Genomic DNA, 24841 nt, shown 5'->3' with positions numbered 1-24841 from the left:
AATCCCACCCACTCCACTTCCCAAATTATTACAATCTTATTTTCCAAAGCTGAGGGGGAGTGAAAAAGACAGGAGAGATGCCTGCTGCTTCTCTCAGCCCTGGTCTGCTGCTTCAGGTATTGGCATATTGAAACAACAACAGTTGACTCTCTCAAGCGTGGGCACCTGGAACTCTTGGCATGTTGGACCAGCTGCTGGCCAATTGGGTACAGGTAACCGGGCAGGGTGAAAGACGGAGTGTTCTAGAAGGTTCTTTGTGGCAGACTGAGGCCGAAGTGAAAGACGAGGCTCACGGTTGCTTTGGCAAGAGGCCACGCAATGGCTAGCGATCATCCTCGGGCGGAGCGGGCCGCCCCGGTCCCTGGTTCCTCAAGGTTCTAGAATGCTGGAAGGAGTTTTCTTTGTCTACCCTGCTGTCCTTTGGAAGGGGGCTGGTGGTGGTGACCGGTGGCTGCGGGGAGCACCCAGAAATTTGCCATTAGTGCCTGGCAAGCACAAGCCCTTGGGCTGCCAAGTATGCAGGGTCATCTGAATAACTGGATCGGAAGGGCCAACTTTTCATCCCCGCCCCGGTCTGCCCGCCCGAACATTCTCTGCTAATTTCCCCATTAGTCAATCTCCATTCTCTGCTCTACTTTTTTTTCAGACCCCTTTTGTGTCTCTGTGTCTGTTTACGTATTTCCCCTTCACGTTCTTTTTCCTTTATTTTCTTTCTCTCCCCACGACCTGCTCCCACTTCCCTGAGTAGCAAATCTGTACCTGTAGCGACATTCTTTTCTAAAACTGCCTTTATACAGCTCTGTGGTGTGACCACACGTGGAAAATTGTGTACAGTTCTGGTCACCACACCTAGAAAAGTTGGGAAAAGTGCAGAAAAGGGCTGGAGCATCTCCCCTATGAGGGAAGGTTACAACAGGTGGGATTGTTTAGCTTGGGAAAAAGGAGGCTGAGAGGAGACATGATAGAGATGTATAAAATGATGTGTGGTGTGGAGAATGTCGATAGGGGGACACATTTTTCCCTCTCTCAAAATACTAGAACCCAACGGGGTCCTCCCATGAAGCTGATGGGTGGGAGATCCAGGACAAATAAAAGGACGTCCTTCTTCACACAGCACATAGTTAAATTATGGAACTCACGACCACAAGATGTAGTGATGGCCAACAGTTTGGATGGCTTTAAAAGGGGGTTGGACAAATTGCTGGAGGAGAAGGCTACTAGCCCTGATGGCTCTATGCTATGTCCAGTGTCAGAGGCAATAAGCCTGTGTGCACCAGTGGCTGGGGAGCATGGGTGGGAGGGTGCTGTTGCACCACGTCCTGCTTTGTTGGTCCCTGGTTGACAGCTGGTGGGCCACTATGTAAAGAGAGTCCTGAACTAGGTGGACCCTTGGCCTGATGCAGCAGGGCTCTTACTGTATGTTCTTATGAAGGATGGTTCCCTTCTTTCCCAGTGAGTATAGAGTGCTCAAGAGTTGGTGGAGGAAGGAGTGGGCAGGCAGCAGATTGAGATCTCCTGGTAGATCTCTGGCTGATTTGCCGTAGATCAACAAGGGGTTTCTGAGTCCCAATTGTTCAATATTTGCAACAAATAAAAAGCTTCTCTCCCGCTCTAAATTTAGATTGCTGAAAAACAATTCTTGGGGGAAACCCAGCAGTGGATTTTTTGGACTTGTGAGTTTGGTTCTGGTACCAATCACAAATCCCTGAGCTGTGAGTTGCTTAAGGGGCACCCTGGACCTTAATTTGTAGCATATATCCACCCTCTTGAGCCACTATTCACAATTAAATCATAAAATATGACGTAAGACACAGTATAAAACCTTTAAAAGTTTAAATGTACTACGTAAAACCAAAGTAAAACCCAGCAGCAGTTACAGCCTAGAAAAAGCCTGTGTGAAAAGGTGTGTGTTTTAGGAGGCGTTTAAAAGATGTTAAATATCTGAACAAGATGGAATTATGAGAAAGGGGGGGGGAATGCTCCAGAAATGGGGTGGGGTTGGTGAGGACATAGATGTGAGCCAGTAGGAACCTATTTGAGTGCAGGGGCCCCTGTAGCACGGGAGCTACCAATGACGGATTCACCAAGCTCAGGTTTACACCCAGATTGCCGTTACAATGGAGTAACTCTAGCTAATTACTCTAGAGTTCTATAACTACCTTGTTTCGTCTTCTGTTTCTTCGGGGCTTTTTGGTGAGTTTGCTTCCCTAGGCCCATCTAGAAAGACAGCAGAATTTACTCATATGATTGCTGTTGTGTGGATGTGGTTGGATGTGAAGGTTTTAGTCCACAAAAGGCAACATTGTTCACATAATGCAAAGAGTGCCATCGCTCTGCTCCAAGAACTGAGCATCCAAACTCGCGGGCCCCCTGTTTTAGAAATGCGTCCATTACTGACCTGGCAGGCACAGGAAGAAGAAGGTAATGGGCCTTGTAGGAACCAGGAGACGGTGTGCATCAAAGAAGGAAAAAGCAAGGGGAAGAGCAGAGCCTCTGAGCAACTTGCAGTCGGTATTTTGTTATTTAGAGTCTACTGACAACAAAAAAGAAGTTATATAGGTAAAAGTATTTTTGACCTAAGAATGCCTGGGGTTTTAACATAAATGCAGTTGTACGTGGTGGAAGGTTCTAGAACAGCCTCCAAATATAACCCCAGGACAGGAGTTCTCAAATTCAGTGCTCTGTGAGGTCCATGCAGAAAGGTTTCTGATAGTTAAGAATAACTGCACTTGGCCCTGAACTTGATTTATTCTTTCTGATGATAGTAATTGTGGCTGTTTAGGGCAGGCCCGAGTTACCGAACAGGTTTAAAAAGGCCCTGGCTTAGGCCTGTGGTTTTCATTATACAGTGCTGGTGTCACGTCTACTCATCGTCCCCCCCGCTAAATATTATCGGTTAAAGGTAACTTTGCTGAGCCTGTCCTGAGGCCTGTCCTGAGGCCAACTAAAGCTAGCAAACGTTATATCACAGAACTTTGCTCACAGAAACAGGCACATCCGTTACATTAGGAAAGTCAAGACCAAGGCTAGTAAAATGTGTGGGGTGGATGTGATTTGATTTGTAGAATTTTTAAAAAAACGGGGTCTACCAAAACACACGTATATACCAGCAATTTCCTAAACCTGTATAGGTTGCACCCTTAAAATAGTTTGTGTGTCTGTTTTAAAAGTCATCAAATGCCAAACTAACTAAACTTGCAAACAGTGCTTTAAATTGTGTGTGTACAACTGTACAAAATGTTGCAAAAGAGAAGGCAAGCCAGGCTTACTCTCTGGTGGGAAAGAAAACCCCAAGCCACAGCTAGTTCTTTAAAAAAAGAAAAGAAAAGGTACGTCTGTGTGCACGTTCAGTATGTGGTCAACAACTGGTGAAATAATGGAAGCTGAGAGGTACTAGGAAGATGTCCAGTGCGCAAAACCTGTATCTCTCTGCCCCTTTCTATAGCTGGAGGTGGAGGGATTGCGCCAAAGAAACATGTAATTTCTCCAGGCTGCAGAATGTAGCTTTATAACAATGCAGATTTCTGATTTTAAAAAAACAAAAAACGTGCACTGCACACATTGCCCTGTGAATATATCAGTTGGGGAACTTAACTCAGGCCCGTTGCCTTGAAAAAAGCCAGCACTTCCCCAGCACTGAGTCTGCAGGTCAACATTTTCTCAACCTGCCGCCATCCAGAGTTTTGGGCCCACAACTCCAATTTGCTCCAGCCAGCAGGGCCAGTGATTGGGGATGATGGGAGTTCCAGTCCAAAACATCTGGAGGACACCAGGTTGAGGAAGGCTGGCGGTGGCCTTCTCCCTAATGGTTGTGTTGTTGTTAACCCTTGCACCGTTGCATTTGCAAGGTTCCAAGCAAGCCAGCATCCCTAAGGGAGGAGGGGACGGGTGTCGACACCCCAGCGAGGCTCTTAAGCAAGGAGCAGAAGGTTTGATCTTCTGCTTGTCAGAGCGAGAGAGAGCAAGAGAGATGGGTGGGAAGGGGGAATAGATCCCTTGCGTGTACCCATCTGTCCATTTCGTTGATCACACCCCAGCTTGCGGTTTTGCATTCTATCCTTTCTTCATCCTGCAAAACTCACCTGATGCTTGGCAGCACTTGGAGTCCTTTAGTGATGCTCACCTGAGTTAGATTTGCCTGTGTGGAGTGAACCAAAAGTCTCACTTCTCATTTTTGCCTTGTGTTTTTCTCTATTTTCTCTCTCTCTCTCCTCCCTTTCACTTTCTTTCTTTCTATCTTTCTCTCTATCTTTCTGTCCCCCCGACCTCATTCCTCTCTATCTGATCTCTTTCTCTCCTCCTCCCCCTCTGCCTGCTTCACACTTCTCCTTCCTTCCTTGTTGCTTCTTCCCCTCTCCCTGCTCCTTTTGCCGTGCAGAACGGGTCTCTTCACACCTGACCTCGCTTTTGAAGCCACAGTGAAAAAGCAGGTGCAGAAACTAAAGGAGCCGTGTCTGAAGTGTGTGGACATGGTAGTGAGTGAGCTCACGTCCACCATCAGAAAGTGTAGCAACAAGGTAAAGAAACCCAACGTCCCCCAGGAGAGAGCGCCATGAACCAAAAAAACCCCACTCTGCGTACATGCACACACGCACATGCGCATGCGCGCAGACACGCACTGAAACCAGGGGAGCAATCTTCACCACAGAGAAAGAAAGAGAGAGAGAGAAAACAATTAGGGATAAGGGTCAGAGCATAGGTTAGGGTTTTTCAGCGAGGGTAGGAGGGCTGGAAGACGCTTGTGGCCAATAGGGCCGCGCAGAGCTGGCTCCAGATTTTTGAGCATGTCATTCTCCCTGGGCCCTGAGCCTACCTTTTCACCACCTCATCACCAGCTGTGCTTGCTCCTCATCTTCTTTCTCATCATTGCTCCCACTTGCTTGACAGGTAAAGAGCCAGGGAGCCAGCAGGCCGTGGCATCTTCTGCTCCTCCTTCTCACCACCATCTCTGCCTGGGCCGGAGCGAGAGGCAGGCGAACGAGCTGGTTGCAGTGGTGAAAAGGAGAAGCAAGGCCAGGGGGCGCATGTCAATGGGAGTGGGGCCCTCGGGAGGTGCCCTATCATGCCTACCTTTGACGCTGGCCCTGGGCTTGAGAGAAGAGCTGAGATTCAACGGTAGTGAGGATTTGCAGGCTATAGTGTAGACACGCCAGTTGGCTTTATTTAAGCTGGCGTGCCGCTGGATCCCAGCAAGTGACAGTCGCATTGTTTGGTATCTGCCATCTGTGTCCAGAGCAGTGTTTGAACCAGGTCAACATCTGTACCAATAGTGGAGCAAACAGCCCCCCATCTGGTGAATGTTGCACCTGATTCCGTCCCGTTGCCAAGGACGTGAAGGAAAGGTCTGTGAAAAGGCCACTGGAAGCGACTTCGCTGCCTTGTAACCCATTCATCCACTGATAATATGATAAACTGAATTAAACTCTTTCAGGTGCTATACAGGTGGTGCTGTTCCCAAGCTGGGGTTTTTTGGGAGAAAAAGGGTTGGGCCCATTAAGAAAAAGTGCTGCGTCGTCACTCGGTTAGAGGGGATCCCAAACGGTTTGAATTTTTAAAGCTAGAAATTCAGAAGGCAACCAGATGTTACCCCAACATTAAAATCACTCCACTGGCTGCCAATTAGTTTCCGGGCAAAGTACAAAGTGTTGGTCATTACCTTTAAAGCCCTAAATGGTTTGGGTCCAGGTTACCTGCGGGATCGCCTTCTCCCATACAGTCCACCCCGCACACTCAGGTCCTCTGGGGAGAACTTACCCTATTTCTTCGATTCTAAGACACACTTTTCCCCCCAAATAAACATCTCTAAAAATGGGGTGCATCTTAGAATCACGGATGTGTCTTAGGTTTCCCCCCCCGTTGGTGGTACTGAAATTAGTGTGCGTCTTACAGTCGATGGCGTCTTACAATCGAAGAAGTACGATTATCAGCTAAGACTAGTCTGACATCACTTTCTCAGAGGACCTTTTCTTCTGTCACCCCTGGGTTATGGAACAGCCTGCCGGAGGAGAATCGTAATATTAACTCTCTCTGTGATTTTAAGGGAGCTTTGAAGACTAGCCTTTTCTGTCAGGCCTACCCAGATTAATGTAAAATCAATTTTTTTTATGATGTGTTGATTCGTGTACTAATGTTCCCCGCCTCGATCCAAAGGGAGAGGCGGGTAAGAAATAATAATAATTATTATTATTATTATTGCGTGTTGGCACACTCCTGTCCCTTTCGTTTCAGAATAAAATCTTGTTACAAGCTTCCCTAGTTCAGACTTGCATGTTGAAAACCTCATTTATTTGCTTTCCTTCCCCCACCCCCCAAAATCTGAAAATCCAAACTTTGGGAAAAAACAAAGAAGCAAATTAAGAGAAGGGATGGTCGAATTGGCTTCTTTGACTGGAATGATGGCATTCCTGGCCTTTTCCAAATAATGACATGTTTTATCTGTGTTCTGGGATCGGAGTGCTGTTTTCTTGGAGCTATGGACTCCATCAGGGGGCGCCACATACCTCTTTTAAAGCGGCAGGCTTGCCCATTAGTTGATGTTGACGTATTCATTTATTAAAATTGGATTAGGTTCCAGAGATGTTACTTTCCCTACTCAGATAATTCATTAAAGGTAAAGTTGCACCTCTCCTGTTTTCCAGGACTAGAACTGCCAAGCACACAGAGATAATCCCAGGTTTGAGAGAGGGAAAATGAAAGGTAGATTCAAGGGTGTTTTCACACAACCTCTGAAGCTTATTTGTGTGACCATGTGAATATTGTTAATGTGGGACAGAAAGCAGAAGAGAGCAAGTTTGCCATTAAGTGAACATTCTAGCCAGTGTACGATTATGTACGAATGATAGAAACATAGAAAATGAAGGGGGGGGGGAATATTTTAAGAGTCTCTTGTAAATTGGGCTAAGAGGTGTCAGGCTTCAGAGGCAACATTAATTGTATCTTTGCATTTAGCATGCACATGTATGTTGGTATGCTGCTCCTTATTGGGAATGCAGTAGGCAGGGAGGGGGAATTTAGCCTTTTTCTTCCCCTGCTGGTATTCTAAGGAAAATCTCCTCTGAAATCTCTATTTGCATTGGAAGGAAATGCACCATTGGTGCCAAGAACATTTAGGCCTGGTTCACGCATAACGATAACCCCAGAGTAGACTTGGTTCACACGTGATGACAATCCAAAGTACAGGTTGAATATGGGTTGAATACAGCCTGGTTTGCACGTAATGACAACCCAGAATACGTGGAGTATGGGTTGTTGTTGAATCGTGTGTATTTATTTATTTATTTATTTATTTATTGCATGAATATACTGCCCAACAGCCTAGGCTGTAGAATATCGTTTGTCATTATTTGCAAAGCCTGCACTGTGGTTTAACTATGGGTCATTAACCACAAACAACCCAGGAAAAGGACCCATGGTTTGTTGCTGGGTTGTGAACCCAGGATTGTTCATAGTTACCAACCCAAGGTTAAACCATAGTGCAGTATGTGCACATAACAAGCCATGATTCAACAGCAACACCGTGACCCTGTTCAGACAATACACTTAAAACATTTTGAGCTAAAGATTATGGCTTAGTGTGTCATGTGAACCCTGACTTAGCGTGTTGTGTGAACCATTCCTAACCATGGTGGCTACATAGCCACAGTATAAACACGCTCAGTAACCATTTGCTGCAAAAGGATTAGCTGCCTAATCATGGCTTAGTGTGTCGTCTGAACAGGCGACACATACTCAATTTGTACTCTGGGTTGTCAGAACATGTGAAGCAGATGTTAATGTCACCTCTGGTTTGCCCCTCAGAGTCAGAGCCAAGCTAGACTGAAGGGCTCGTAGAGTTTCACTTCCCTAGGCCTTTTATCTTTTTCAAGAGATGTCATACACAACCCTTTCCTTTAGCACCTGAATGCTCTATAGATTCCTCCACCTCTACCGCTTCCTTTCTCTTGCTGAGTAAGGCAATGCTAATGAATTCTTCTTCACTCTTTGCTTTTAGAGGGGTCTTGATCCACCTTTTGCCCTCACTTTCTTTCTTTTTTCTAAGTTTAAGGACATCAGTTACTTGGTAAGGGCTAGAGATGTGAACGCCTGGGAGTGGGCTTGAGACACAGAAAGATTCAGGAACACACACACACCCCCGGCCCCATCTTCTTCCAGAGGTTTTTTTCTGGGGTGGTGGTGTCCAGGGGTGGAATGGGTGTGAAATGTTTTTGTTTTTATTTTTCTGGGTTTTTCTCTCCCCACCCCCATTATTTCACCTGTCTAGACAGGGATCTTAGCAGCTGTATCCCTAAACCAAACGCCCATAACCCAGAAGGCCCCCAGCCCTAAGCCAGGATTGGGTGGGAAATGAAGTCTGCTGGAGGAATTGATGCTGGTGCTTTAGCCAGTGGGAACGTCCCCTCTGAATCTGCCCCAAGGCTGGGCTACCTTTTAAACCACGCTTTCTCATTCTGATGCCCTTCCAGATGTGCTGGGCTGCAACTCTCATGGCCATGCTGGCTGGGAATTATGGGAGCTGCAGTCTAGCTCATCTGCAGGATGCCAGATTTGAGGAGGCTGTTTTAGACAGATCTAAAGATGAGCCTAGTACCGGCTCCAGCTTTTTGAGGGCCCTCGGGGCGAGACACCCTCCATGGCTCCCCTTTTCTCAGGAGTCTGCCTTCTCACCACTGCTGTCATCAGCTACTCCTGCTCCCCTTCCTCTTTCTCATCATGGCTCCCAATTGCTTCATTGACAGGCAGGGAGCAAGGAGGCCGCGGCACTGTTGTGTGGGGCGGAACGAGACGTAGGTTGCAGTGAGGAAGAGGAGGAGCAAATCCAAAGGGCTCTTGTCAGTGTGTGCTTGCCGAGATGGGGGCCCTTGACTGGTGCCCCGTCATGCCTACCCGTGGCTCTTCGTGAGACTTTTCTAACCAGCAAATTCCTGCAGAGTTTTAAGAGAAGTACAAAACCGGGCGTCTCTAGGCCTACATGTTAGGGACATAGTGTGCATGTGTGTGTAGCACCCGAAAAGACGTCCTTCTCCCCGCAGTGATTCTGTTTTGTTTTGTTGTCCCAAACATTCCATTTCCGTTACTTCGTTTCAGTCACAGGGCAGAGGCAGCCCTGTGCTCCAAAACCGCATCCTTAGTCCATCCCCTAAAAGATCATTACGAATCATTGGTGAGCTGAACAGGAAATGAGTCCATCTGTTTTCTGAGTGCCTCTGCGTGGGCGACTGTGTGCTCTGTGTGCCGTAAGAAGAGAAGAGAAAGTGAACCGGGGCCGAAGGCAGAATGGACAGTTTACATCTGGGGAAGAAGAGGCGAGAGTAGAGTACAAATAAATAACTTCACCTTGTTAACCATGCAGGGTGGCATGTGTTAACTACCCTGAACAACCCAACAACAAACCATGGGTTGTCAAGGAGGCATGTTTGAGAAACATAAGCCACACTGCATAGTTAACCAGCCCCCCAGCGGAAGATGTCCTGGGTTCAGACAACCCTCTAGCCCGCAGTTCAACAAACAACCCGTGGTTCAACAGCAACCCACACTCAACCACTGAGTGGCCCCGTTCGGAAGACACCTTAAACCATGGCTTTAACCATGGTGGTTAAGCCGGGTTCTGTTCAGAAGACACCTTAAACCACAGCTTTAGCTACAGTGAATAACGCAAAAAGCCTTGTTCACTGTGTTTAAAGCCACGGTTTAAGGTGTCTTCTGAACACAGCCCTGGTTTCTGGCTTAACCACCATGGTTAAAGCCATGGTTTAAGGTGTCTTCCGAATGGGGCCAGAGTGGGGTAGCGTGTTGTGCGAAATCCAGTTGTAGTGTCATAATGAACCAGGCATCTAGGACTGGGGTGAGGCAGCTGGAAGGACAACAGAAATACAGGGGCAGAGGCCATGGGAGGTGAAAGGAAGGAGAAGAGGCCGGCTGCAGAAATGTCTCGGATCTGATCTTATTGCCCGTTGCCTGTTGTAGAAGTAGCGTAGAAGTTTTTGTAGCAAGGAACCGAACTCTGAAGTTATCGGGACATCCGCTATGGTGGTCATTTCTTGGGACGGGGGGGGGGGGGGAGGGAGGGAAGGACATGTGGTAAAAGCCCAGGAGAGGGAAGTGTGGTTACGCAGAAGATGACAAAAGACCTCCTGAATTTGCGAACCTGTTTCCAAACAAGCTCCCGTTTCTTAGGTGCGCCTGCTGTCCCGTTCAGGATCATGGCATTTCTGGGTGCTGCTTGCGCTGCTGCCCTCCCTGCCCTGCCCGTTTGCATCCCGATGCATGATCCCTTGTGGTTGTGATGTCCTGTGCTGGTAATCCGCTCTTTGCCCAGCTCGTGCTTCCCTTGTGCATGCCCCAGTTCTGATCTTTTCCCACTGCATGAGTTCCGGTGAACATGACGATGATGAATTTGCTTTTCTGATTTTCTTTTCCTCCTGTTTTTGCTTGTACATTTTGACCAAACGATCAAGGTTTTGAATAAATAAGCTACATTTTGCAGCTTCGTTTTGTTATCACTGGGATGGTTATTTTGTATTTTTTCAACAAAAGAAGGGAGAAAGATTTTCCAATTTCCTGTTTGCTGGTGTTGTTTTTCTGTTTCTTTGACATGATGCCTTCTGTCTCCACGAGGAAGAAATCAGGTAGTCCTGGTGTTTCTTTGTCTAAAACCACAGGCAGTTAAAGGCACAATCCTATGCATGTTTAAACAGGGAAAAAAATCCTACAACTCCCAGCATGCTCCAGCCAGCTATGCTGGGGGTTGTAGGACTTTTTTCCTGTCTAAACATGCGTAGGATTGCGCCCTAATGATTCTAGACTCCCCGTCTCCAACATGGTGCCTTCTAGTTGTTCTGAACTACATCTCTGATCATCCCCACTCAACATGTCATGCTGGCTGGGGATAGTAGGGATTGTAATCCAACATGTCTGGAAGGTACTGGGTGGGGAAAGGTTGCCCTAGAGAAATATTCACACAGCCTGATCTTGGTCATGCAGAAATGGCATTTTCCTTTCCAAACGACTTCAGCCACACGCAACAACTCAACACTATGGAGTTACCAGTGTTCGCTGTGAAAGTCAATAGGTTGTATAAGCCGCTCCAAATGAATATGTCCAGCCCTCACTTGACTGATTTACAGGGCATCCTTGGGCGTGTTTACTCTGAAGCTAATCCCATTGTGTTCAGTAGAGATTAGTCCCAGGAACATCTGCATAGGATCATGACTGTATCATCTTAGTTATAATCTTGTATATCAGTTTCAAGGTACGCAAGTAATGCAAGGTTCAAGTCGTACGTTCTCTCCTTAGGAGAGGGGTGGTCAACTAGCAGCCCTTTCGCCACAGGCAGCCCTCGGCTTAGTTTCATGCCACTCTTGGCCCAATTTCAAGAGCCATCTGCAAGCAATCAGTTCGGATTTGTCCCTCTCTGGCAGCTACTGGATGGAGAGATAGAGGGAGACAGAAAGAGAAGAGGGTAGCAGAATCATAGAATCATAGAATAGCAGAGTTGGAAGGGGCCTACAAGGCCATCGAGTCCAACCCCCTGCTCAATACAGGAATCCACCCTAAAGCATCCCTCACAGATGGTTGTCCAGCTGCCTCTAGTGTGGGAGAGCCCACAACCTCCCTAGGTAACTGATTCCATTTTCGTACTGCTCTAACAGTCAGGAAGTTTTTCCTGATGTCCAGCTGGAATCTGGCTTCCTTTAACTTGAGCCCGTTATTCCGTGTCCTGCACTCTGGGAGGATCGAGAAGAGAGAGAGAAAGGGAGAGAGAAAGGGAGGGTCAGAGAGAGAGAGAGAGGAGAGGTGGCTCTGCCCACTGGACTCACCCACCTATGGCCTCTGCCAAGCCCTGGCATTACCCCTGAAGGAATGCAGCCCTTGGTAGAAAACAATAAGGTTCCCTACCCCCAGTCTTGGGGTTTTTTTTCTTAAGTTTTCAAGGTAACACATCATAGAATACCAACCAAGCTGATTGCTTAACAATGTAACCAAAGCCTCCCCAATGAGCCTTAATTGTATTGCCTTTCACTGGAACAGACGGCAGTAATGGAACTTGTAAATAAGACCCAGGTGCAGAGCAGCAAACCCCTCTCAATGCTGTACAGCTTCCAGATACGTTGGAGCAATTTACGGTCGCTACAATTTCCTTAAGCACTAGACCACATAGCAGGCCAGCACCCAGTACAGGGAATTTTAATTTCAACCAGAGTGGAATCGCCAGATGAAACTAACATTTATTCATGTGTATTTATTTTTAGATTCTTATTCTACCATGTTTTCAAAAAATGTGGTCTTAAAAGCTTCACTGATTCAGTACTTATGCCAAAATGTAGCAATCCATAATCACAGTTGAAGCTGCAACCCTATATTTATTTAATTATTTATTACATTTATATACCATCCCATAGCTGAAGTTCTCTGGGCGGTTTACAAAAGTTAAAAACAGTGAACATTAAAAAGTATACAAAATTTAAAACCATCGAAAGCATAAAAACAACAATATCCATTTAAAATCAACAGTTCTGGGGTCTGTTAAAAACAAGCAAACTCAGCATATGTTATTAAATGCTGTTAAACGCCCAGGAGAAGAGAAAAGTGTATATGCTCTTACCTGGGCATACCCAATGGGACGTCCTTGCAATCAGACCTTTTTATTCTCCCAGCTTTTTAACAAGTCTATAAATAAATTTTAACTTGGTGTTTTAAATTTGTAATCTTGCATTGCTGCTGTTTTTATCTGGTTGAGCTTTTATATTGTGTTTTATATTATGGTTTTATACTGTTGTTTTATACTTTGAATGTTTTTAATTTTTGTGAACCGCCCAGAGAGCTCCGGCTATTGGGCGGTATAGAAATGTAATAAATAAATAAATCAGTATAAAATTACCGTAAGTCTCCCACTTATAAATAAAAAGACAGCAACAACCCGGGTATTAGGTGCCTTCTGAAATCTGAACACTTGTCATAATGGACAAGCCCTACTTATACCCTCTCGAGGTTATACCATCTTTAGTATGAGGTTCCAGAAGAGGACCCTCTGCCTAACGGTAGTTATTCAGTAATTCAGTAGTTATTCAGTTCGAATTCAGTTATTACCCACCATTTGTAGCTGCCTGGAGTTGAGCTCAGGTGTGGAATCCCTTTTCTGGAGACGACGCACGCTCGCCCCGAGTTTGCTCAGAGAACCCACTGCGGGTGGCTTTCAGACACAGGAACTCTCAGCATCCCGATCAAAAGACATTCTGCCGCTATTCCAACTTTTCCTCCTTTCTTTTCCAGCGAGATAAAAGATGGAAGAAGCAGTGGGAAAACACGGGAGGGCTACAAATGGAGTGTGGCAACATCTAGGTCCCCTGTAAAATCCTTTGTTTGAGGCAAGGTGATTGAGAGACCAAAGCGTCATCAGGAACTCACCTAAGCGCCTTCTGAAGAAACCTGGCCACGTGAACCCAGATTTCAAACATCCCTTATCTGTACAGCACCATGTACATCGATGGTGCTATATAAATAAATAATAATAATAATAATAATAATGAATTTGGATTTGGAGGCAATTTTTTTTCAATCATCTGAGCCAAGACCCAGATGTAGACGCACAGTTGTTGCCCTAAGAGGTCCAGATATTGTCTGCTGTGGGGAACTTTGGTTCCCTCAAGCCTGCCTCTGAAGAAGGTCAAACAAGTCTGACTCTAGACGCCCAGCTCAATAAGGAAGAACCTCTTACATTGGCCGGAACTTGGAAAATCTCTCTGCAACTTTTGTGTTCTATACCTCCTCTATGCCCCCACCCCCTGCCCTTCATCCCAACCACCAGGCCTTCTGGGAAGGTTTGGAAAGGGTGGCGGCGCTGTTTCCCTGCCCTCCTTCCTTCCACCCCCCAGTATTTCCCCATATGCACACGTTTTCTCCCCTTCTTTTTCCGTGCAGCTGAGCCAATATCCTCACCTACGGGAAGAAATGGAACGAATAGTGACGACTCACATCCGTGAGCGAGAGGGCAGGACCAAGGACCAGGTATGTACAGAGAGCTTTCACATGCGTACGCGCTCCCATGCATATTGAATGCGGCATAGTGCGCTAATATACATGCTCAGGAAGACTTTGGGGCACGTGCAGTTTTAAAACAAAACAGCTTTCATTTAAAGATTTTTCAAAACAGCAGTACGCCAAACAGCATTTCAGACTCGCAGACTCAGGAACCTGTTTTGACAGATGCATTTTCTTTTCAGAGTTACAGGAGACCAAACGCATCTAAACTACAAAGTATGACCTACTCTCAAATCATTAAAATGTGGCTTATTAAAAAATGTATCCGTTTTACAGTGTCTGTCTATAGACAAGCTGGCCTACAACATTTTGGTGCTTGGGATAAAGGACCACTTGGTGCCTCCTAAGGTCTTCTGATTCCCTGTGGACCAAATTGGTAGTTGAATGTTATTTCAGTATCCTCCTCCACACAGCAGCATCCTCCACTCCACCAGGGGGCAGCAGAGTAGCTTAAGGGGCACAGAGCTGGTCACATGGCACATGCATCTCTTTCCATTCCACACCCCTCAGCATCTACTGCCTAAAGTAGATACCTCACTCTGCCTATTGGTAGAGCCGGCCCTGACTGTCGGATTGAATCTAGCAGTCAAAATATACAAGAAATGGGAACCATTTCCCCAAGAAATCATCCTTTAGATTAGGGTGCAAAGCAGCCCCCAATTTTCCTAGATATTTTTTTTTACATTATAACCCGCATCAACGATTGTGATTTTAGAGAAATTGGATACTAATTATTTCATTTCAATGGCATCACTCCTACTTTCTTTGTCATTCCTCTGTTCATATCTTCTTTCCCCAGGTTATGCTCCTGATAGACATTGAACTGGCCTACATGAACACCAACCATGAAGATTTCATTGGGTTTGCCAAGTAAGATCAGTGACGGCACACATTGCGTGTTTATCTGGGACTCCATAATATTATAGTGGTATTTCTTTGTGATGAACTGGGCGGAGTGTTGCACAGTGGCCTGGTTGTAATTTTTGAACTGCAGATGGTCATCATGAACATCCCTGCAGTGTCTAATGTCTTCCGTCTTGTTTGGTTGGGTCCATAGCGCTCAGCAGAGGAGCAGCCAGATGAGCAAGAAGAAGACAGCTGGCAATCAGGTAGGCCACATCTTTCATTGCCCTTCTGGGCCAGCTTTTGAAGCTATGATGTGGATGGGACGTTTTGCTTTGTGGGCAATGGGATGGAAGATTTTGTTAACAGGATGGTAAAAGAGGGAAGGAACTAGGAGGCCGTCTCATGCAGCCCATGACACTGGAGCAAAATACTCCGTTCCCTTGGGAATCTAGGAGATTCATCTTAGTTATGGCTTTAATCTTCAGTTAATGAACTGGTACAATTAATCAGCTAAAGAAATAGGGGGTATCGTGCCACCCTCCTGGTTTTGTTGGACTGCCACTCACATCAGTCCTAGCCAGCAGTGGTGAGGGATGATGGGACTTGCAGTCCAGCCACAGTTGGAGGGACACCCATAGGGATGTCCGCCGCTGTGAAATCTGGCCCTTTGGGGGCTCGACGGGCTACTGCTGAGCACCTGACTCAGCTCGCATTTGTGGGCCAAGACGTGCAGTTTTTCAGGAAATCCAATAACTTCGGTTTGGGGGGGGAAATGCATCAAAAGAAATTGTGCAAATTGCGCCTGCAATTTGCGTAATTTACCCAAATTGTGCAGGTGCAGTTTGAGCAAACTGTGCCCCCAAAATTGCATAAATTATGCAAATTGCAATGGCAAATTTGTGCAAATTTCTTTTTACACTAATCAGAAAAAAATAAATCTGTTAACTGGATGCAGGGAGCCCAGCTCGCTTGGCCAAGTACAGGGGCCCGGCTTGATGACACCTTGGCGAACCCCACTCCCCAGACGGATTCTTCTGTATCCCTTGTCACACGTTCCCTTCCTTTAGCTAAATTGTTATCCATGTGGTTGCCTGACAGCCCAGCTAGCTGATCTAGGGCAAGCTCCTTGCTATAATCTTTGCTACATACTGTTCAGAGTGAATTCTATCCAGGACTTTTCCAGGTTATTTTAAGAACGGCACTTTTCTCCTGGTACTGTATTCTGATTTTAGCATGATAGCTGTGTCTGCATAATATAAGGAGGGATACTAAATACATAAATAAATAAAATGATTTGTAGTTGAATAGTAATAATTGCTTTGGTCATTATTCCTGAAATTGTTAGGTACTGCATAAAAATGAAAAACTAAACAGGCCCTGCTGACAGGTTTACCATCTAAAGAAACCTTCCCCAGTCTGGTACCCTCCAAATCAGGTAGAAATTCAGTTCGCGTCTTTATGTGAACATACCAAATTTGTACTATGCAAATCCGTATACAAACCGGGTTAATCGACGCAATTAAGCAGCAATACTCGCATTTTACTGAAACCTGTACTCAAAGTTTGCACATCCAAAAATGTGTAGAGTACAGAGGAGTGAGCATGAAAATGTGCATATTACGGAGAAGTGCGCACCAGAACACTTTATCCAGTGGAAAATTGCCTTCAAAGATGCACACTTTGAAAATTGTGTGTAAAAATACATTTTGAGAAATGCACATGAAAATACGTACACATTTTCATGAAGTCTTAAAAAAAAAAACACACCCACACACCTGATGCAGCCATGGGACAGAACAAGCATGATAAAAAACGGAGCGGAATTAAACGTGACAGATTCATCCATGGGAGCGTAGTCCAACATACCTGAAGGGCACACCAGGTTAGGAAAGGTGATGTAAGGAATTAAATGGAAACAGGACTTCACAGTACTAGCATCAGACCATGGCCAACAGATGTGTCGTTGTAAGGGGGAAAGCTGCAGCGTCTTTTAAATCTAGAAAGGCCCCTAGAATTTGGAAATCACATTTTTCAGGGCATGTCATTACGCAGCACTAGTACAGTGACAGAACAGAAAGGTCCCTTTTGTAATCCTATGTAAGTTTAGCCAGAAAAATGTTGTAGTACTTTTTCCTGGCTAAACATGCACGTTTAAGCAGTTACTCCAAGGAATCCTGTGCAAATTTACCAGAGACCAAAATCCCACTGTCACCAGTGGTCGGTCTCTCTCTCTCTCTCTGTGTAAACGTACATTGGATTGCACCACAGAGGTACAATATCGAACGATAAATAGCAAAACAATCCTTTTTATGAATCCCTTTGGTATTAGTTCCCCACTGCTGAGTGAACCTTGAACAGTAATTCTGTGCGTGGGTCTACAACTCTCTAACAAGAGAATCTTCATCACGCTCACCGAAGTAGAGTTCCCAGAATTCTTCGGAGGAAGCCACAACAGTTGAACTGCAATAGAAGCACACACACACAAAAAGCCTCATGTAGCTCGGCCTTTCCCCAACTATGTCTGGCTGGGAGGTGCTGGTGGTTGTATTCAAACACATCTGGAGAACACCTGGTTGGGGATGATTGTTCAAGATCTACCCTGAGAGCTGCATCGAGATACAATCTAGTTCCTTCTACCAATGCCCTTTCTGAAGACAAGACTTTTCTGGCCGTCTCTCAACCATGGCCAGTTGCACAGAAAGATGTTCGGGGAAGGAACACTGCAGACCCGTCCAGCCTGTTCACATTTCACTTTTGGGCTTGCCTGCTGTAACCAGCCTGTGCTTATTTTCATTTATTTTTCATCTTTCCCCTTTCCCCTACGCCGATTTTGTTTTGTGATGTGGTCTTTATGATGTTTTTGCAACCAAAGTGCTAATTCAGCCAAAGTTTCTGGTGTTAAATGTTTGTTTCTGTTATTTCATATATTTATATATTTATATCTGTATCTATATATTATTTCCTTTTTTTGGAGCTAAGTTTCTTCCTCCTATTCCTGCTTTTTTGAGTAACGGTCTCTCCTTTCTTTGCTCCTGCCTTCTCTGCTGCTGCTGTTGTTGCTATGGCACTCTTTTTACAGGATGAGATCCTGGTGAGTAAAAAAGGCCACTCCGTGTGCAGTGCTAACGAGTACTAATTTAGGTGTGTCAGGGGGAATGCTGGGAACCTGCAAACAGGGCAGGGAGAAGGGGAAAACATCTCTCCACAATACTAGAGGGGAACAGGAAATAAGGGAGCAAAGGTGCTGTGTGAATGCGCATTGCGTCCGCCAGCTGGATTGAGTGGTGAAGATTCTTGGGGAGAGCTGGAGCTGGGCTGCAGAGGTCCTGCTCCCGCCATCAGAACTAAACAAGGTGGCTGTGCTCCGGTCAGGGCAGACAGGACTGCTGTGGGCTCACTGGTGTTTCCTGCAGCAAACGGCACTAACGCTGGTCAGTACGCCTACATCAGTAAAGAGCTTTGGGGAGCCCTGAACAATAAGTATTCCCAAACATGTGTGCACAGGTGTTTAATAGTTTAACATTTGTGAGATCTTCTCCTTTCTGCTTCTCCTCCCTCTTCTTCTTCTTCTTCTTCTTCTTCTTCTTCTTCTTCTTCTTCTTCTTCTTCTTCTTCTTCTTCTTCTTCTCCTTCTCCTTCTCCTTCTCCTTCTCCTTCTCCTTCTCCTTCTCCTTCTCCTTCTCCTTCTCCTTCTCCTTCTCCTCCTCCTCCTCCTCCTCCTCGTCCTCCTCCTCCTCCTCCTCCTCCTCCTCCTCCTCCTCGTCCTCGTCCTCGTCCTCGTCCTCGTCCTCCTCCTCGTCCTCCTCGTCCTCCTCGTCCTCTTTGTCCTCCTCGTCCTCCTCCTTTTTTGCTCCTCCTCCTCTTCCTCCTCCTCCTTCTTTTTGGAACAGTTGGGTGACAGGCTTGTGCTAAATGTCACAGCCCTGCTGCCATCGCATGTAGTCTGGGCTTCTGTTGTGAAGCAGGCTTGACTCATCCTCTGGATGTTTAGAACGTCTGAGGATGTTGTTCGTACAGGATGGCTTTGCACAACTAGGCACCCACCAAGCTGAACGTAACAACTGTGTATGGTGGCTCAATAACCCTCTAGGACTGCCTTCCCCCAGCCTGCTCTAGGGTTTTGCCTGCTTGGGACTACAAACATGAGCGTTGTCCTGTGCATGGCAGGCCACACAACACATGGCTAGTTAATCCAAGTTACAGAATGGGGGTCTTCTGCTTAGGAGAATTCCAAGTTGTCTTGTAGCCAAAGAACTGTGGTGGGGGGGGAGAACCTGGATTCCCCATGGTTTAATAAGGTTTACTGAAGTGATACAGGGAAGAAGTTACTTGAGCCTAGATGAACTAGGCCTTCAAATAAATAATGGGACTATTGTTTCAATATTCTGAGTTAAGGAACTTTTTTTTCAACTAACTTGAAAAATGAAACCCTAAAATCTGCCATGGCTGTGAAAGTATTCTAATGAGTAACAAGGCAATAAAGGGGGACTGTCAAAAATGTACTCTAGAGGTCAGCAGGCAGGATTTGGAGAGAGTGTCATGGGCGCTCTCGCAAAATGGTGGGCATGGCCAGTCACAAAACGCTCATTTTCCAGAAGGCAAACTGGTGAGACTCAAAAGAACCTGTTCAGATGACACGCTAAGGCATGGTGGTTAAGCATTTTGAACGAAACATTATTGCTTAGCATGTCATGTCATGCGAACCCTGACTTAACGTGTCGTGTGAACCGCTCCTAACCATGGTGGCTACATAACCACAGTTTAAACACACTCACTAGCCATTTGCTGCAAAAGGGTTGGCGGCCTAACCAGTGTGCTGTCTGCAGGCTCCAAGTGTAGCTTGCCCAAGAACCTAAGTCCAGGGCAGAGGTGGCATCTAAGCTACAAAACTACTCTTTTGAACCCAAATAAAGATGGTGCAAGAGTGCAGCTCTTTTCTTGTTAAAAAAAAGTTAATAAACATATTTTTAAAAAAATAGAAAGGGGCAGGGCTAGAAATAATTCAATTTAAAATGAAAACCAGGAAGGAAAATCAGTATGGATATTCGTCAAGGTCCAAATCTTTACAATTGTATCCTCCTGTGTGAACTCCTACAAATGCATGTTTTGATGCCTTACTCCATCCTTATGAACAGTGCAATCTCATGCATGTCTACCTAGAAGTAAGTCCCATTGAATGCAATGGGACTTACTCCCAGTTAAGTGTACATAGGTTTGCAGCTCAAGGGCACATAGGATGTGAAAAATCACTCAGGGAGCATCTAATGGAGTGTGTACATTTAAGAGAAGGTGGAAAGGAAGTGTAAACTTTTGAATTAAGTTGGTTACCTTTTTGTAATGTTTGCAAGCATTGCAATCGCCTTGATTTGAAGATGTGATTTGCAATAGCTTAATGTTACGGATTCTTGTGCCACCTCCTTTCCCATGAAATTTACTTTTATGTCATGTTGCTTCCCCGTGCATATGTTAATAATTCTTTTCTTCTTTTTTTGGGAACATGTTGAGCAAATAATTGTGTTTGAATTAGAAGTCATACTTAATAAAAAGATTAAAAACAGAAGTTTGCCATGGTGACAAGCAGGCCTTCCCAAAAGGGAAAGAAAGTAAAAGAAAAACGTAAAATAGAGTTGGTGATTGATTTTAGAAAGAAGAGAGCACAGATACACAAGAAATCTGTCTGGATTCAGAGCCTTTTACAAACACAACTTGTGTGCATACTTTAAAACTTTACTAATCAGGTAACATTGCTTCAGATAATCTGCTTTATTTTAAAATGAAAGTGGAGAGTACTTGAATTCTGGATTCTGTTCCAGATATTTGCAGTGTACTGACAGCTTGGAACAGCAATGGCAAAGTGGTGTACCATGGATCAGATTAAATCCCCAAAGCAATTTGATCCTGCATTCCCCCATCGCCTCCACCCAAACAACCATACCAAATTTTAATCAAGGTGCGGTAACAAAATAAAAATGGGACATTTTCACTTTTATGGAAAAGAAGTTGGCTTGTGAAAGGCAGAAGAACGAGATTTGGCATTTCAGTGTTGAAGCTCTTACTGAGGTTTGGATGAGATGCCCCAGGCACGCCTGACTGTATGTGCATCATAACTGTGAAAATCATTACTGCTATGTAGTACTAACTTTATTATAGAGCTTAATCAGCCGCGAAAGCGTTGATTTGTGTGGCTAAAAGCAGTGCCACGTATCCAAGAATACAGCAGAGATTGGATGGCCCTTCTTTAGGACGTCTTGCATTAACGCAGATAAAGTGTTTATATAGGTGTGTTGGTCTCGTAGAATCAGAGGCAGAATAAATGCAATTACCTTTAAAAAAAGGAGGATGACATTCAGTTGTTTAGCAGCTCTGTAACTTTTCCTACACTGCTCTTTAAAGGATGTAGCTGCTTTCCACTAAGAGATTTTTTTTAAAAGTGTAGTTTACACGAGGCTGATCGTTCCTCCATGTTATAATGACTAATCGTACACTGCCCATGTGCTGTTCTCATCTTCTCTGTCTCATGTACATGCGCGTACAGGCACACACACGTTAAACCCAGAAGATGAATTCCAGATGCCCCTTTGCTTCCAGACATTCACTGTTTTTATTGGGGGGGGGGGGGGCTTAAAAATGCTTTTAACTTCTTTGCTTGTTGTCTGCATTCCTCCTCTTCTTTACTGGGGTCTAAATGAGGCTGGGTGTACTCCGCATTTTTAACAGAAACCAGTAAACTCAATTGCGCAGCCTGTATAAAGTATGCATGCTAAGCAGATGTGCATATTTTTGCATAATGTATTTGGCTTCTGTTAAATCAGGTTGATCAGGACTGGGCGTGACCTCAAAGCCACTTCCGATGACCAAGGCAAGCACTGCTCAGACACCTGGGATTTCACTGGGCATTACCAATGCATTTTTCATACCTGGCTTGGTAGTCCTAAGAACTAGAAACTTGCTTTAACCAAAATGAATGCTGAGAAACCTCAAGAGGCTAACCTGTATTGACTAACCTGTATCGCCCTCTGTGTTTTTTCTGCTGAGTTGCAGAATACACCCAGCCCTGTTTATCCCCACTGCCAAATGATGGAAAAACTGGGTTTGCCAAAAATCCTCTGTTTTAGAGATTTGTCTCTTGTTCCAGAACTCTGAAGCCCTTGAGAATATACCTTAGCCTGTAATAACTTTTTGATATTGGCCTTGAAACCTGGGAAAGCTTCCCCTTCACAGCCATGATGAATGCTGTGTCCCTGGTTTCCTTTTTCTGGCTTCAGACTTCTGCTGTTTGCCACGGTTTGATTTCCCATGGGTGGCAACAGATCAGAGGTTCCAAGATCCAAGAGGATGTATGAGCCAATACCCTAGATTCTTGCCTACTTTCTAGCTTCTCTAACTTTTCTCTAGTTTTGGAAGGAGGTTCCTGGCTTGCCGGCTTAGACCCATCCTCCACAGATGGTTCCCAAGCAGCTGTTGGGCCGGTCCTACTGTTTGACATATGGCTGTGTTTATATGTAGTGCCATTCCCTACTTCTCCACGGAGCCAACCGCCGGCAGGCGTGACCATGATATGTTTTCGTCATGTAGGTGATCCGGAAGGGCTGGCTCACCATCAACAATATTGGCATCATGAAGGGCGGCTCCAAGGAGTACTGGTTTGTTCTGACGGCAGAGAACCTCTCGTGGTACAAGGATGATGAGGTAAGGACTCCAAGATGGTCTCTTTTTTTTCTTGTCATAAAGGGGCAGAAGTGTCAAAGGTGTGCAAGTCCACTTTTGGATTCGATAGCTTTTCATAGGAATCAGCACCATCAGACCTTGTTCTAGCTTCCAGGGCTGGCATCAAAAGTAGGCATGGTGGGGCACCTGCCCAGGGACTCCACGCCAGCAGGGGCCCGCTGACAAGAGGCCCCTGGATTTGCTCATCCTCCTCTGGCCCAGACAATGGTGGGTGTGAGAAGGAGAAGCAGTAGATTGTTTGCTCTCTGGTTCTTTGCCTCTCAAACAAGCACACAGTGGCCCCATTCAGAAGACAACTTAAACCATGGCTTTAACCATGGTGGTTAAGCCAGAAAGCTGGGCTGTGTTCAGAAGACACCTTAAACCATGGCTTTAACCATGGTGGTTAAGCCAGAAAGCTGGGCTATGTTCAGAAGACACCTTAAACCATGGCTTTAACCATGGCGGTTAAGCCAGAAAGCTGGGCTATGTTCAGAAGACACCTTAAACCATGGCTTTCACCATGGTTGTTGAGCCAGAAAGCCTTATTCACCATGGTTAAAGCCATTGTTTAAGGTGTCTTCTGAAAAACAGCCCGGCTTTCTGGCTTAACCACCATGGTTAAAGCCATGGTTTAAGGCGTCTTCTGAACAGGGCCATCAGCAGTGATGAGGAAGTGGATGAGGCGCAAGAGCAGCTGGGGACAGTGGCGTCGAGAAGATAGACTCACTCAGGGAGGGGGCCCATGGCTGGTGTCTTTCCCAAGGGCCCCCCAAAACACTTCCAGCTTCAGGTATCCAAACCGTCGGATCCTAGGAAATTGCCCTGAGCTCCCCGCTCCATCTCTTCTCTCCTTCTTAGAGCCCCAGTTCAGACCTCGAGTCAAACATTACTATCTTGAGTTCAGTTTTCGAGACGGTGAAGACAGTTCTTGCCTGGCTTGACCAGGTGGTGAAATGCTTGTGTTCTCATTTCTAAATCTCGGAACGATGAACCAGCGTCTCCTCTCTGTAACCTACTTCTGGAAGGTTTGTGGCCAGCTTGCAATTTGAAGCAGTGTTAAAACAGTCACGTCACAAGTCTACCGCCTAGCAAAGTGAATTCCTGGCTGACCTACCTGTCAGAAATGAGCTGAAAATTGATGTGTGAATGCAGTCAGGATATATGCTGGGGTGGAAAGAATCCAGGGATTCACTGGCACCTAAAATATTAGGTGTGTTTGCTTGTGATTCCTCACTCACAGTAGTTTGTGGTCTCTTTACATGTCATCGTGATCCTCCAGGGCCTCTCCCATGCTTCGCAGCCATTTTAGTGTGGGAGGTTTTCTGACAAGGAAGGTCTGGTATATCCATGAATGGCAGCATAAAACCCCAGTGTAATTCCGCTATACTACAGTGCCACCTAGTGGTTGTGTAATGGAACATATGGAAAGGTAGAGAAAGAAAACGCCCTGGAACAAAACATATGCCTAGAAGCACCTGATGTTTTGCATATCATTCGGCATCCTGCCTATGTGTGGGCATCCTTTTACAATTTGGGAGGGCGAATTCCTTGTGCATCTAGGGTCTAGTGCAGTGGTTCCCAAACTTTTTCTGGTAACCACCCCCTTGGTTCCACAAACTCAAACCCAGTTCCCCCTGCGTGCGGACCCTTTAAATGGGAAGCACCCACCGCAGGCTTGCCGAGAGAGGGAAAAGAGAACAAATGCCTCTGTTTTGCAGCCGGCATGGTGGGGCACACCAAGCAGGGTATGTTTCTTCATTAACATTTTGGTGCTTTTGAAACATTTCAATTCACCGTTAAAAGGACTCTTCTTAAACGGTAATAATACATGTGTGGAGGATTATTATTATTATTATTATTATTATTATTATTATTATTATTATTATTATTTATATGGCTTGGGACCAAGCTACCGTCTCCCATAAAAAGGTCCCTGGGTTTTAAGACCTTCTGGAGAGGCGCTTCTCGGAAAAGACCACCTCGAGCGCCCCCCTGCCTCCCCCTTGCCTCTTAGTGCCCCCTATGCAATCCCACTGCCCCCAAGGGGGCGGTACCGCCCACTTTGGGAACCACTGGTCTAGTGGTTGCTGTTATCACCTTGAGAAGCAGCTTAGGTGGATTTCTCCATATGAAAAAGCAATGTTTACATGGGTGTATGAATAAGTGCAGGAAATGTACCTCAGCAATTCTACGAACGAGAAGGATCTTGGAATTGTTGTAGATCACAAGCTGAATCTGAGCCAACAGT

The 24841-nt window shown here is 45.6% G+C and overlaps 1 protein-coding gene across 8 annotated transcripts in view; it reads left to right on the top strand.

The window, feature by feature from the left end:
- The window catches only part of DNM1 (dynamin 1), a 138325-nt gene that overhangs the window by 61239 nt on the left and 52245 nt on the right, over positions 1 to 24841 (top strand). For 6 of the 8 annotated variants that reach the window (XR_010026306.1, XM_063144576.1, XM_063144578.1 and 3 more), the window contains exons 11-15: positions 13918 to 14004; positions 14837 to 14907; positions 15095 to 15146; positions 17963 to 17974; positions 22459 to 22572. Coding sequence is in view for 7 of the 8 variants with exons in the window: in XM_063144576.1 (XP_063000646.1) it covers positions 13918 to 14004; positions 14837 to 14907; positions 15095 to 15146; positions 17963 to 17974; positions 22459 to 22572 (336 nt within the window). In the remaining variant the exon portion in view is untranslated. Of the gene's footprint in view, positions 1 to 4378; positions 4518 to 13917; positions 14005 to 14836; positions 14908 to 15094; positions 15147 to 17962; positions 17975 to 22458; positions 22573 to 24841 lie in introns of all 8 variants that reach the window. The other 2 variants (XM_063144580.1, XM_063144574.1) reach the window with 2 other exon arrangements.

The sequence above is a fragment of the Elgaria multicarinata genome, chromosome 19 (genome assembly GCF_023053635.1).
Source record: "Elgaria multicarinata webbii isolate HBS135686 ecotype San Diego chromosome 19, rElgMul1.1.pri, whole genome shotgun sequence".
In the NCBI taxonomy this organism is placed as follows: domain Eukaryota; kingdom Metazoa; phylum Chordata; class Lepidosauria; order Squamata; family Anguidae; genus Elgaria; species Elgaria multicarinata.
The sequence above is the reverse complement of the archived record's forward strand: the minus strand, read 5'-3'. Positions and strand labels throughout refer to the sequence as shown.